Raw genomic sequence first — 14,586 nt, 5'->3', positions numbered from 1 at the left:
CTGCGTCAAAGTCATTTATAAAAATGACAAACAGCAGTGGTCCCAAAACAGATCCTTGTGGCACACAACTAGTAACTGGACTCCAGACTGAATATTTTCCATCAACCACCACTCGCTGCCTTCTTTCAGAAAGCCAGTTTCTAATCCAAACTGCTAAATCGCCCTCAATTCCATGCCTCCGCATTTTTCTCCACCAGCCTGCCATGTGGAACCTTATCAAAGGCTTTACTGAAGTCAATTCCTGGAATGGCGGGACTACCTTACGCTGAAAGACTGGAGCGATTGGGCTTGTATACCCTTGAGTTTAGAAGACTGAGAGGGGATCTGATTGAGACATATAAGATTATTAAAGGATTGGACACTCTGGAGGCAGGAAACATGTTTCCGCTGATGGGTGAGTGCCGAACCAGAGGACACAGCTTAAAAGTACGGAGTAAACCATTTAGGACAGAGATGAGGGGAAACTTCTTCACCCAGAGAGTGGTGGCTGTCTGGAATTCTCTGCCCCAGAAGGCAGTGGAGGCCCAGTCTCTGGATTCATTTAAGAAAGAGTTGGATAGAGCTCTCGAGGATTGTGGAATCAAGGGTTATGGAGATAAGGCAGGAACAGGATACTGATTAAGGACGATCAGCCATGATCATATTGAATGGTGGTGCAGGCTCGAAGAGCAGAATGGCCTACTCCTCTATTGTCCACGTATACCACATCAACTGCCCTACCCTCAACTACATGCTTGGTTACCTTCTCAAAAAACTCAATGAGGTTTGTGAGACACGACCTGCCCTTGACAAAACCATGTTGACTATCTGAAATCAAAATGATGAGGGCAAAATGCACGGGAAATGTTTTAAAAAGACATGACCTAAGTAATTCATTTGAGAATGTATAATCAATGATTATGAAGGGAAGAGAAAAGCTTTGTCAAAAGGGTTACAATCCTGGAATTATCTCATAATAATGTCGTGGAGCTGATGCTGCGGGTGTAGGTAGCACAGTGTGGGTGGAGTTAGTTATAATGATAGATTGGAGATGGATCATAAGTCTGTAAGACATAGGAAGAGAATCAGTCCATTGGGTTACTCCACCATTCAATCAGAGCATGGCTAATTTCCAACTCTACTTTCCTGTCTTTTCCCGTAACTCTGAAACAGTCAGTAATACAGAAGTATAAAATATTATCCCTCCTAATCTCTGTTCTAAATGGGTAAAACCTTATTCTGAGATTAGGCCCTCTGCTTCTAGACAATGACAAACAACATTTCCACATCTGAATGTTGTGAAGCTGGCTTCAGGAAGAACACAGCTTGGAACCCATTTACCACCCCCTGAGAAAAAGAACAGGAAATGATGTCACCACAGGAGATGACATCACCAACCCAAGGAAACCTAAACACACAAATAGAAAGCGCGCCATACCACCAATGCTTCATCTGGAGGCTCACTGATGATGTTACCTAGTATGATGATGATACGTCTGAAAACGAACCTTTCAGCTCAGCAAGCAAACCTACATCCATCCAGAACCTCAACTTGAGCTACAAATCTTCTCAAAACTCAAGAACACAAGCATTTGTGTCATCCTGTGATAAATATAGAGGATGTGGCGAAAGTAGATATCTCCAGCACACTTTTGTATTGCTGATACACAATTATAGTCTCACTGCAGAGCAGAGTGATTACCCATATATGGCTCTTAATATGGATATCCACTATGTAATGCCATTCAGACTTGTGGGAAAAGTAGCTTAGGATCTCTTAGGGGTGAGACTGAAAGTCTATCCTCCTCAAAGTCTCTGGAACAATGTTTAGCATATCAATGTAACTTATAAGTGGTTGCTAACATTGTTACAAAGCTGATTTATGTTTAATATTGTTTGGAGGGCTTGGGTTTTGAAGGATGGTATTTATTTCAAGTTTTGTGGAAACAATTTTGTCTTTACCATTGAAAGTTCACTGTAGACTTGAGTTTTGTTTTTGAATAAGGCTCTCTGTGAACCACATGACTGATGATAACTGCTAGCTTGACTGTAAACTGTTTCTGGGACTGGTTTTGAGCAGTGACTGGCTTGGACAGGTGTATCTTTTATTTGGTTCAATTTGAGGGAAGCCTCTCAAGAGTGAGGTGAGTTGGAAGAAAGCTTGCTAAGAACAAGCTGCTCAGCTGATCACCCCCCTTCCTGAAATGAAAGCCTTTCCATTGAGATGAAGGTGAAACTTATTTAGCCTTTTGAAAGAGTGATTGAAGAAACATCTCAAGTTCAAAGAATATTTATTGGACTAATTCCTGAAATGAACTGATAGTCTTCCCAGGGAGTTTGGATGCATGGTATTTAATACTCACAACAGATGGCAAGTGATCTTTGTTGAGGTGAATAACCACTATCAATTAGATTATAAATAGTGTAGGAGTTATCAGTCAGCCTGGCTTGACACCAGTTTTGGATTTTAACAGGGACAACTTCAAATCTCCCACTCAAGGTAGTTGCAGTCAGATCATCATGAAACACTTGGATGGAAGTGATAAAGCTTTCCTGACATCTAAATCCCTGGAGCACAATCCACAAATTTACAGAGTCAAATTTTTTGACTAACTTGAATAATGTAAAGCCATAGTTCTGTGATTCTAAGAGTTCCTAGTGTTCTTCTCAAAATTTGTTTTTGCATTCATCTGGCAACAAAGATGTTGTCAAAGATTCCTCTGAAAGATCTAAAACAATTGGTGTCTCTGGAAGTAGGTAATTCAGAAGAATGTTGTGTGTATTTATTCAGGGTTAGATAAAGGCAACCGAGACACACACCAGCCTTGACTTAATGTGGAATAAAATTGAGGGGCTGAATGGCCCTCTCCAGTTCTCATGTGCAATTGTGAAACACGTGACACTCGATTCATTCCTTGTCAAATAGAATCCGAAAGTTTGATATGAAACTTTGCTGTGAAGATGGTATGTGATCAGATTGCTGGACCAGTCATTCAGAAGTCCAAGCTAATACAACGTGGACATAGGTTTAAATCCAGTAAGGCAGCTGGTGAATTTTAAATTCAATTGATAATTCTGGAATTGGAAGCTAATCCCAGTAACACTGACTATCCCATTGGGTTCACTGATGCCCTTGAGGGAAACCTGCCATCCTTACCTGGCCTGGTCTACATGTTGCTCCAGCTCCACAGCACTGTGCGTGTCTATTAAATACTCTCTGAGGTAGCCCTAGACAGTTCAAGGTTGGGCAACTAATGCCAGTCTTGCCAGTGTCATCCACTTTGCATGAGGGTGTAAAGAAAAATAATCAGTGTTATGATGATTAACGATGAAAGCAAATGAACTGAGCAGAGGCAGCTGTTATTTCCTAATTCTGGAACTATTAAACAACATTTTTAAAAAAGGAACAAGACCACTTTGCGTCTAACAATAGCTGCCAAGCATTCAGAACAGCAAATGTGTGGCAGTGAAGGTTGGCACTCTCGCTATGAACCATCTGCGCTCAGCAATATCTCATTCCCATTTTTGTGTTACAGCCAAGAGCAGTTTCACACCTGAATTGCACAAATATTTCAGAAATTTGTCAAAACCCAACGACATGTTTCTCAGGTGGTGAATGTGTCTTAATATCCGCACATTGCTTTGAAAGCAAATGCTTTTACTTGATCAGTACTGTGCCCAATTCACTCTCTTTATCTCTCCAGTTACAAACTCAATACCATCAGTCACCTCGTCATACAGAATTTGAACATTGTTGAAAAGTGAGACATCTTGCTGAAGCTTTTCATTTTGCAGTCATCAGGACAAACGCGTACAGTGCAGATTCATGGAGGCAGAGGTGAGTTTGGGCTGGTGTAGTACCCGGTGACATCGATGGTGTGCACTGGCGAGGTCCAGTGAGGATTCATAGTGGTGTTGGTGGAGGCGAGATGGCGTTGAAGAGTGGCAATGTTCATTTCAGCGGGGGTGGCAAAGGGGACTGAATGCCAGGCCACGTAACCATGGCCCACAATGGAGCACTTAACAAATTCAATGTTTTGATTTATTTTTCTGTGTTTTATGATGGCGCCGCAGAATGGTGACACAATACAACACTTTTCACTGGGTTTTGGAGCAAGATACAGGTGACAATAAATTTTGAAAAGGGGAATCTGATGCCATGTTTGAAGGGAGCACATGAAGGTGAGTAGAGCTAATAGGTGATATGTTGACTCATGGTTAGCACTGCTAACTCACAGCGGCAGGGACCTGGGTTTGATTCCAGCCTAGAGCGACTGTCAGTGTGGAGTTTGCATGTTCTCCCTCTGTCTGTGTGGGTTTCCTCGGGTGCTCCGGTTTCCTTCCACTGCAGGTTCAGTGTATTAGCCATGTGAAATTGCCCCATACTGTTCAGTGATGTGCAGACTAGGTGAGTTAGCTATGGGATATGCAGGGTTACAGAGATAGGATGGATTGTTCTTGGGAAGGTCACTGTAGACTTGATGAACTGAATGGCCTCCATCTCTGCTGTAGGGATTTTATAATGGATGCTTTAGTGAGGAAATTATTGTTCAGTTCTTTAAGTTGGTGATTGCCTTTGAGGCTTCCTTCCCTCATTTTCCAACTTCCTGCAACTTTTTATGAATGATTTATTGACACTTGTATTTTACAGCGAATAATACAGTAAAATACAGTGAAAAACTTCAATTGTCGCCACAATCCTGCACCATTTTGAACAGCTTGAGAATAAAAAGAACAAATGATATAGCTGAAGGAAAGACCATCCTCATTCCGCCAGCTCTGCTGTGAGTCCTCTGCTGTCACCCCTCCTCCATTACCTCGCCACCACCTGCGCTGGACGCACCAACATTGGAGTCGTCATTCTTCAGGTGCTATCTCTCCGTCACTGAGCCCACATAGTCTCCGATGTCAGGACCCGTGCTGGGCCCACACTTGTCCTGCTGCTAGGAGTCCCTGGCTCCAGGCCTACCATAACCAGGAGTTCCTGTCTCTGCTGCCAGGTGAGGCAGCCACTGCCTCATGATGAGTCCCACTCGGCTGCCCTCCTCCACAATGTGCCTCAGCAGGAAGACAACGACAAAGAAAAAGGAAAAAAGATGAAAAGGGTGAGGAAAGGAGGGAGGAATTGGCCAGACTGGAACGGCTAGGCCCAGGTGCCTGGGACAGAGATGAGGAGAAACATCTTCACACAGAGAGTGGTGGCTGTGTGGAATGCTCTGCCCCAGAGGGCAGTGGAGGCCCAGTCTCTGGATTCATTTAAGAAAGACTTGAATAGAGCTCTCAAAGATACTGGAATCAAGGGTTATGGAGATAAGGCAGGAACAGGATACTGATTAGGAATGATCAGCCATGATCATGTTGAATGGCGGTGCAGGCTCGAAGGGCTGAATGGCCTACTCCTGCACCTATTGTCTATTGAACACTCCCTGATTTGCTGGTGCCACCATCTCATGGAATCTCTCCATTGTGGAAACAGGCCCTTTGGCCCAACAAGTCCACACCGACCCTCTGAAGAGTAACCCAACCGGACCCATTCCCTTACATTTACCCCTGACTGATGCACCCCACCTGTACATCCCTGAACACTATGGGCAATTGACCTAACCTGTACATCTTTGTTCTGTGGGAGGAAACCGGAGCACCCGGAGGAAACCCACGCAGACACGGGGAGAATGTGCAAACTCCACACAGCTGAGGCTGGAATCGAACCCAGGTCCCTGGCACTGTGAGGCAGCAGTGCTAACCACTGAGCCACCGTGCAGCATTAGTGAGAAAACTTAGCCTCCATTTTTTGTTAGATGAACAGGCAAAGGTATTTGATTCCAAAGCTCTTCCACCCTCATCAAATGCTGTAACAGAGCTCAGTTAACTTCAGTGCCAGTGTCAACAGGATGTTGCTTGTTGCTGAGTTTTGACTTTGCTGCTGGACCTTGCCAGTTGCAGTGGCAGAGGTGGGTCAGTCAGGAGAAATCACACCGAGATGGCTGGCTTCATCTCCCCCAGTGGAGAGAAAAACAACACATGCCAGGAGGCTTTCAGGCAATATACCTGAAACATTCAGAACCTGCGGGAGGGGACAGCAGGAACATATCGTCCAGTGAGAAGAATTAAGCTGTGGTCAAACTAAAGAAATAATTGCCTAATCTGGGATGGCTGATCTAAAAAGGATACTAATTCAGAGAGAGACTACACATCCTGTCAGCAAGCTTGTTCGAATCTGACTGTAACCTGCACAGCTCCCTGCTGTTTTATTTACGTACAGAGTTGCTTGACATCTCGGAGCATTGAATGCTGTCACTTGGAGCAAAGCGAAGGCTACCTGGTTGCTGAGCTGTTGGCGATATTCTACAAACTGTGACCTCCCAGTTTTGAAGAGGGGCTAGATTGTTGGGGGATGGGGTCTGATGCTGCAGCAATCTGCAGTGTACCAGGGAGAGGGAGCCACCGGTATTCCTGAAGGAGAGGCTGGACTCTGATCCTGGCTGGGCAAAGAGGGGTAGCAGCAGCAGGAGGACATTCTCTCAGGAAGGGAACAGTATCTATCAGGAGCTGCATGGCCATCAGACACCTGCAGTCGGTTATGAAACGGATTTGTCTCTGTGCTGCCTCTCTGTCAGTATGTTTGCTTTCTCTCTCTCCTGTCTATTTGCATCCTGCTCACATTGCGGTGTAGTTAAATAGCACAGATGCTGCATTGCATTTGTTCAAACAAGCATGTTTAAAAATCCACTCATGGTCTGCTCATTCATTCATTAACTGTAGGTGTCGTGGGGTCATTGCTGGGGCACCCCTTCAGCATTTAATTACTGTGAAAGCAAGTCCATCAGTGCTTTTTTTTAAAAAAAGTCAGCTTTGTGTGAGTGTTATTTTACATCTCCTTAAGCCTGCAGGAGGGTCCTTGGCTGTGTTTGTTTACCGAGCCAGGGGCAAAGCACTGTCATTGTTGCACTGGAGGACAGCGTGAGGGGACAGGCCTCAAGGTTACTTCAGGCAGATTGTGGTTTGAATAGAACTGCTGGTGTCCATTAGATCCACACACTAGCTCTCTAAAACAACTGAGCTAACCGTATGGTTTTACATACCTCCACATAAAAAAAAACCCAGAAGTAACCGTGATTTATGAAAAATGCTTTTGTTATACTTTTGTTTTAAGCATGCACAGACAGAAACTACCTATGGATTACCAGCTCTGAAAAGACAGATTCCACCTACTATATCTTGTGATATTACAGAGATCTTTTATTAGACGTAACATTAATACTCAAAACATCCATCTATGTGGATCAAATCTCTCTCTCTCTGACTCGATGAATAAAATAAGAACTTGCATTTCTGTAGCACTCCTTGCCATTGGTTAACTCAGTTGGCAGGGCTGCTGGTTTGTGATTCCATCGGTGTGGGTTCAATTCCTGCACTGGCTGAGATTACCTCTTCCCTTGCCTGGGGTATGGTGACCCTTAGGTTAAACCACCTCTCTAATGAGATTGTAACCCTATGGTCTGGTAAGACTATGGCCATATTACCTTCAGATCAATCTCATAAAATATTGTAATGAAGTTGAAAGTGTTTATGGTCCTGTTAAGAGAGAGGAGTTGCTTTTCTGAGCTAAGAGATTTTGACAGTACATGTGGTCTGTGGTTAGCTGGCAGAGTTACTGAGAGAACTGAGAATTGAAAGTTTGTAACAACTAGCGGTAGGGTTACTAACATTAGCTTGTGTTCGGTTGTTATTTTTTAAATTAAGGTGACCAGATTTGAATTTAACCAATTAATTTAAAATATGCCCAGGATACCAAAAACCAATTGAATTTAAATTTGATTATATTGACAACATCAGAACAAAAAGATGGCAGAAGTAATGGGGTTTATAAAGTAGGGTATTTGAAAATTGCTGCGAACTAATTGCCCATCTTACATGAAAAGCTCTCAAAGAAATCTCTAAGAAGGCACCATCTATTTAAAAGGCATTTGATAGCTGAAAATACTCGCAGTAAAAAGTGAGAAGACAGCAGATTTGGGAAATAGAGGAAGGAAGGCTGAAGGAAGAGGAGATGATCATCTGTGTGGACTTTAAGAGATTAAGTGCTAATTTACCTTTATTAATTGTGTTATTCGAATAGCATATTAATAGAATTGTGGTCAGCTAAGGGAGAATGGTCAGAGGAATGAGTGTTTGGGTTGTTAATAGTTTTTTTTAGTATTCACTATTAGGGTTAAGTAAATACTTTGTTTTTGCTTTTTATTTATACAGTGAAAATCAGGGATCTTCTTTCATTCACACATTTTTAACAGATTGCGAGGCGAAGAGGTCTTCTCTGGGTGTTTTAGTTTAATTAGCAGAGGGGTTTGACCTCTGTGTCATAGCAATATCCCAAAGTTAAGTACAGTATTTTTGAAGTGTATTACCTATTATGATGTAGCAGAAGAAAGTGAAGACTGCAGACGCTGGAAATCAGAGTTGAGAGTGTGGTGCTGAAAAAGCACAGCAGGTCAGGCAGCATCCAAGGAGCAGGAAAATTGACATTTCGAGCAAAAGCCCTTCATCAGGCATGAGGCTCAGGCCTCATAAAGGACACTGTGACCATGCCCAGAAAACTTGTTATTTTTTGTGATGTTCATTTAGAATTAGTCAGGACACCAGGTAAATAAAATACACACATATACAGTAAGTTTCTGCTAAACCTTGCCTCAGTCAGTATTATTTCATTTTAACGTTGCTCATATAATTTGTGCTATTTAGCTGTGCTGTGCTGCCACATTCACCATAATGTTTTCCACGGATTTCCTGTTCTGTGGCCTGAACAATGTGGGCATGATGTGCTCCCGAGTACTGTAGGTGTCAGTACACCTCTTCCCTCTGCTCCTGTCCTCAGTTCCACTCTTGCCCTCCTACTCTTTATTGTCACCTTTACCATCTTTAGTGTTTGTTGTCACCAAAAAGGACTTGTTCAGTTGATTCCTCTTGGACTCTTAGTTTGCACTCAGCTGCCACTTGCACCAACTTGTAATTTAAACTTGTACTGTTTTAGCTTTTTTTTCTGCTGAGTATGATCTTCTAGAGCCTAAACAAAGTTTTTTTTTGTATTTAATTATGTATTTCAGTTTACAACGTATCCAACTAGAATTTCACAGTACATGTGTGGTACTTATGGTACAGTGCATAATTTCTGCTTATACATTTGTTTTTGCACATTGGTAGCTAACTTTGCCGGTGACATGAAAACAGATAGGAAGCGAGTTGTGAAGAGGAGCCTGGAAAGGAATGCTGATTGGTTTATATGAGTGGGCAAAAATCTGGCAGATGGAGTGTAATATGGGAAAACGTAAAATTGACAATTATAACAGAAAAAAATAATAAAAGCATGTTATCTAAATGGTAAGAGTCATAGAGTCAGACAACATGGAGACAGACCCTCCAGTCCAACCAGTCCATGCCAAACATAATCCCAAATTAAACTAGTCCCACTCGCCTGCTCCTGGCCCATATCCCTTCAAAGCTTTCCTATTCATGTACTTACCTAAATGTCCTTTTAATGCTTTAACTGTGCCCACACCCACCACTTCCTCAGGAAGTTCTTTCCACATATGAACGACCCTCTGTGTATAAAGAAATTGCCCCTCTTTTTTAAAATCTCTCTCCTCTCAACTTAAAAATGTGCCCGCTAGTCTTGAAACCCCAATCTAAGGAAAATATACCTACCATTAACCCTATCTACACCCCTCATGATTTTGTAAACCTCTGTAAGGTCACCTCTCAATCTTCTACAATTCAGTGGAAAAAAGTCCCAGCCATGAAGAGAACTGAAATGCAGAGAGATCTGGGCGTCCTGGTACATAAACCATGGAGTGTTAGTGCACAGGCAAAACTAGAAATCAGGAAAACTGATAGAACGTTGTGGCTTATTGTGAAGGTAATTTAATGCAAGAGTAGTGAGGTTGTATCTCTACTATAACGAAGGCATTGGTGAGACCCTATCTGTAGTACTGTGTACAGTACTGACCACCAGACTTATAGAAGGCTAGTAATGTGCTGGAAGCAGTTCAAGGTTTATTACACTAAAACCTGGAATGAATGGATTGCCTTATGAGGAAAGGGTAGGTAGGATAGGCCTGTACCCTCTGGAGTCTAAAAGAGTCAGAAGTGACTTAATTGAAAGATCTAAGATGTTGTAGGGACATGACTGAGTGGATCTTGAAGGGATGCTTCCTCTTGTAGAAGAATCTAGAACATGGTCATTGTTTAAAAATAAGGGTCACCCATTAAAGACACAGATGAGGACTTTTTCTTTCTCCTATAGAGCTGTGAGACTTTGGGACTTCCTTCCTCAAAAAGCAATGTATGCAGAATCTTTAAATATTTTTAAGACCAAAATATATAGATTCATGGTTTGCACTGCTGCTTCACAGCACCAAGGACCCGGGTTAGTTCCAGACTCAAGCAACTGTCTGTATGGAGTTTGTACGTTCTCCCCATGTCTGCGTGGGTTTCCTTCAGGTGCTCCAGTTTCCTCCCACACTCCAAAGATGTGAAGGTTAGGTGGATTAGCCAAGCTAGATTTCCCATATTGTCCAGGGGATAGGTGGGGTAGCCATGGGGAAATACGGGTTAGGGAGTGTGGATTTGGTTGGAGGGTCAATGTGGACTTGATTGGCTGAATAGCCTGCTTCCATACTATAGATTCAATGACTACCAAGGGAACGTCCAGAGATGTAGAGTTGAGGTTAAAAGCAGATTAGCCGTGTGTGTATTGAATGGCAGAATGAGCTTGAAGGGCCAAGTGACCTTCTTTTTGTCCTCATTTGTATGTTATATGTAAATGTTCAATGGAACCTAACTCAGCCTGTAATATTCATTCCTAAGGGAGCCTATGATTCAGTTGTTTAAAATCAGTTTTCAAAACTCAGCTCTCACTTTAAATGAGAAGGTATAATAGTGCCTTTAATTTTAGCCAGAAACAGCTAATAAGGTACAGTGTTTCTGACTCAGGTGAGTGCCGTTACCTGAGAGCTGATTAATAATGCCGAGATAGGATTTGTTAAGAGTGTGCTCGGTCTGACAGCATTGCCAAGCATTAAATTCCTCTTAATAGCTGGAAGCAACTGCCCTCTTGAAGTTGATGATATTGGATCAATGGTACAGCAAAACATAACCAATACATTAGAAGAGCTATCAGAACACAAAAGAGGCCAGAAAGCACTGAATTCATAGTCATGTCTCCCACTCCTAAGGCCTCTTTTTAATAGATGCACCATAGAAAACATTCTATCCAGATGCATCACAGCCTGGTATGGCAATTGCTCTGCCCAGGACCATAAGAAACTACATAGAGTTGTGAACATAGCTCAGGTACATCCGTAAGCTGACCTTCCATTCATTAACTCCATCTATACGTCTTGCTGCATCAGGAAAGCAGTCAACATCGTCAAAGACCCTTCCTAGGCCAGTTATAATCTCTTCCAACCTTTTCCATTGGCAGAATATACAAAAGCATAAACACACAGACTAACAAATTCAAGAACAGCTTTTCCCTGCTGTTACCAGGCTTCTGAACGGACCTGTCATATTTTAAATGCAAATATTGATCTCACTCTTTATGCACTTTCTCTGTGGCCATAACATTGGATTTTTCACTCTGTTCTATTACCCCTAATGCACTTCAAATGTGAAGATCTACCTATAAACTGCGTGCAAAACAAAACTTTTCACTGTACCTAGGTATAAGTGACAATAATAAATCAAATCAAATCGAAAATCCTGATATATGCCCTACTCAGTCCATAACTGAAAGATGGTCACAGGCCTAAAGCAGACAAATAGCATCCTGGATTGAGCTGCAATTTCTTCTCCTGTCTGCCTGCCTTCCTTCCTGACCTCAATGGAACCCAAACATCCTGCCCTATGTTTCAAAAGTGGTTAATTGTGATGTTCTGAGGTGACAGGGGCTATAGAAATTCAAACCTCTCTTTAATTTTTGCAGAGCCAGGACTGGAGTAAGTATGATGAGAAACTGTTACAAGCTGTGAATGGCAGTGACCCTGAAAAGGTGGCTTCCCTCCTCAACAAAAGGACTCTTCTCACGACGAAACTCGACACTGAGGGACGATCAGCGTGAGTGCCCAATGTCTTTCTCTATTTTATTTTTGGGCTACTTGGCCATCAGTGATAAAAAGCTGGAAGGTGAACTTGCTGTTTCAGAAAGGAAAGAAAGCAGAAGACTCAGCTTTATTTGTGCTTTCCGATCTCAAAATCATCCCAGTGGAAGTTTCACCGTCCTATAATTTTATCAGTGAGCCATTCATGAGGGAAATAAACACAGCAGATAAAAATCTAGCCAATTGTGATTAATAGTGGGTACGTTGGGTTCATAGTCATGTACACTGTTTAGCCATTATCTCACCTCTGTTGGTAAAGGTTAGTCTGACAACGCTCTTTTACCTTGGGAAAGGTGGACCCATGTAGCACTTTGGGACCCATTCCTATTACCTATTGGCTGAGAAATATCTGAGCCCACTTGGGTTTGTGCTACATTCTGGTGCTCTGCATCAGGAGCACCTCAGTCAGAACTGGCAGCCAGATTCCCAGAAGACTGACACTGTTTGGCATGCAATATTATAATTCAGGTAGCATGACAACAGGGAGGCTGGTTACACTGGTCACTCTATCCACACCAGCACCTTTTGTGTGAAGAACCTAATGCTTGTCTGTTCTCTGTGAGCTGATGATGAGTCTGCAGCCAGGTCAAGGCCAAGGGGTGTAATTTTATGTGGCGATGTGACTGCTTGAGACAGGGATTTACCTCCTGAGCCTTAGTTAAAAGATGCGTTGCTGTATTATGAGTACCCTCAAGTGTGAGTTCCTCTGTTGTGTAATGAGGGTCTGTGTTGCTGTAAAATGCAAGTTTATTGATTATTCTTCCATGAAATTGAACATGGATGGTTTTAATTTCAAAAAAAAAGATATTTTTATGAAGAAAGTATATATGCAGAGTCACAAACAGAGTTCTGTTCTGTCCAGCAGCATATCAAGGAAACAAGCAAATGTTGGAGTTTGACTCTATCCAAAAAAAACAAGGACCTCTCTTACACATACAAAACTATATTTACTTACATTTGAGGCATCAGAAGTGTCCGATAACTGAATGGCCATATATCTTCAGCAGGGCGACCTTAGATAGTGGTCTTTCCCCACTGTGCCTTAGTGGCAGCTGCCCCAAGCTTTAGTGCATCCCTCAGCACATAGTCCTGGACCTTGGAATGTTCCAGGCTATAACACTTGGTCAAGATCAACTCCTTGTTCTGGAGGACCAACAAGTTTCAGTAGCATTTATTGTCCATCCCTAATTCCCATTAAAAAGGTGATAGGCAGCTGTTTTTTTTTCAATGGCTACAGTTATTGTCTTGTATGTAGGCACACTGTAAGGTTGTCGTGGCTTGATTCAACTGAATGACTCATTAGTCGTTTTCAGAGTCAACCACATTTCTCTGAGTTTGGTTTCACATTTTTTCAGACCGGGTAGGAATGGCACATTTCCTTACCAAAAGGGGAATTAGTGAACCAGATGGGTTTTTGAATAATTGCATACTCACTGACAGACCAGCTTTGAATTCTAGTTTTATTAATTGAATAGTAAGATTTGAACTTATGCTTCCAGAGCCTATGAATTGATAGCCCAGTGCCATTACGATCATGCCACTCCTTCCCTGGAAAAAAAACATGGCTCATCGTACATCTTTTCCCCATTGAAGCAAAAAAGGAGAGCTGTAAACTGCACTGCTATCCCCCATTAACACCGATCTTACAAATTAAAACCAATTTCCACTGTGTGTGACGTTAACAAAAGACACAAGAGTGCGCTTGTTGAAATTCTGTTGACTATTTTTGAGCAGGGGTATTTAAACCCAGAGTAAAGAAGTTACAACATGTATTAAAATAGGTGATAGTGGAATGCTAAATGGGTAGGATGGGTTAATGTTAGCTCCTAGTGACAGAGTAATGAAGAATTTAAAAATCACATAGCCGGTGATGTAATGTGCTGCTCTCAAGAGACATAGCCATAGAGATGTACAGCATGGAAACAGACCCTTCGGTCCAACCCATCCATGCCGACCAGCTATTCCAACCCAATCTATTCCCACCTGCCAGCACCCGGCCCATATCCCTCCAAACTCTTCCTATTCATATATCCATCTAAATGCGTCTTAAATGTTGCAATTGTACCAGCCTCCACCACTTCCTCTTGCAGCTCATTCCATACATGTACCACCCTCTGTGTGAAAACGTTGTCCCGTAGATCTCTTTTATATCTTTCCCTTCTCACCCTAAACCTATGCCCTCTAGTTCTGGGCTCTCCTATCCCAGGGAAAAGACTTTGCCTATTTACCCTATCCATGCCCCTCATAATTTTGTAAACCTCTAAAAGGTCACCCCTCAGCCTCCGACGCTCCAGGGAAAACAGCCCCAGACTGTTCAGCCTCTCCCTATAGCTCAAATTCTCCAACCCTGGCAACATCCTCGTAAATCTTTCCTGAACCCTTTCAAGTTTCACAACATCTTTCCGATAGGAAGGAGACCAGAATTGCACACAATATTCCAACAGTGGCCTAACCA

At 42.5% G+C, this 14,586-nt stretch overlaps 1 protein-coding gene across 2 annotated transcripts in view; it reads left to right on the top strand.

Moving 5' to 3' along the window:
• The first annotated feature begins 3,673 nt into the window (after positions 1-3,673).
• The window catches only part of LOC122565170 (ankyrin repeat domain-containing protein 24-like), an 83,294-nt gene continuing 72,381 nt past the window's right edge, over positions 3,674-14,586 (top strand). Inside the window, exons 1-2 of one of the 2 annotated variants that reach the window (XM_043720873.1) lie at positions 3,674-3,817; positions 11,957-12,087. In XM_043720873.1, the coding sequence (XP_043576808.1) occupies positions 3,806-3,817; positions 11,957-12,087 (143 nt within the window). In that variant the 5' untranslated portion in view covers positions 3,674-3,805. Of the gene's footprint in view, positions 3,818-6,513; positions 6,596-11,956; positions 12,088-14,586 lie in introns of those variants that run through there. The other variant, XM_043720872.1, reaches the window with a different exon arrangement.

Source organism: Chiloscyllium plagiosum, chromosome 31 (genome assembly GCF_004010195.1).
Source record: "Chiloscyllium plagiosum isolate BGI_BamShark_2017 chromosome 31, ASM401019v2, whole genome shotgun sequence".
NCBI lineage: Eukaryota > Metazoa > Chordata > Chondrichthyes > Orectolobiformes > Hemiscylliidae > Chiloscyllium > Chiloscyllium plagiosum.
Note: the sequence above shows the minus strand (reverse complement) of the source record. Positions and strands in the feature narration are given on the sequence as shown.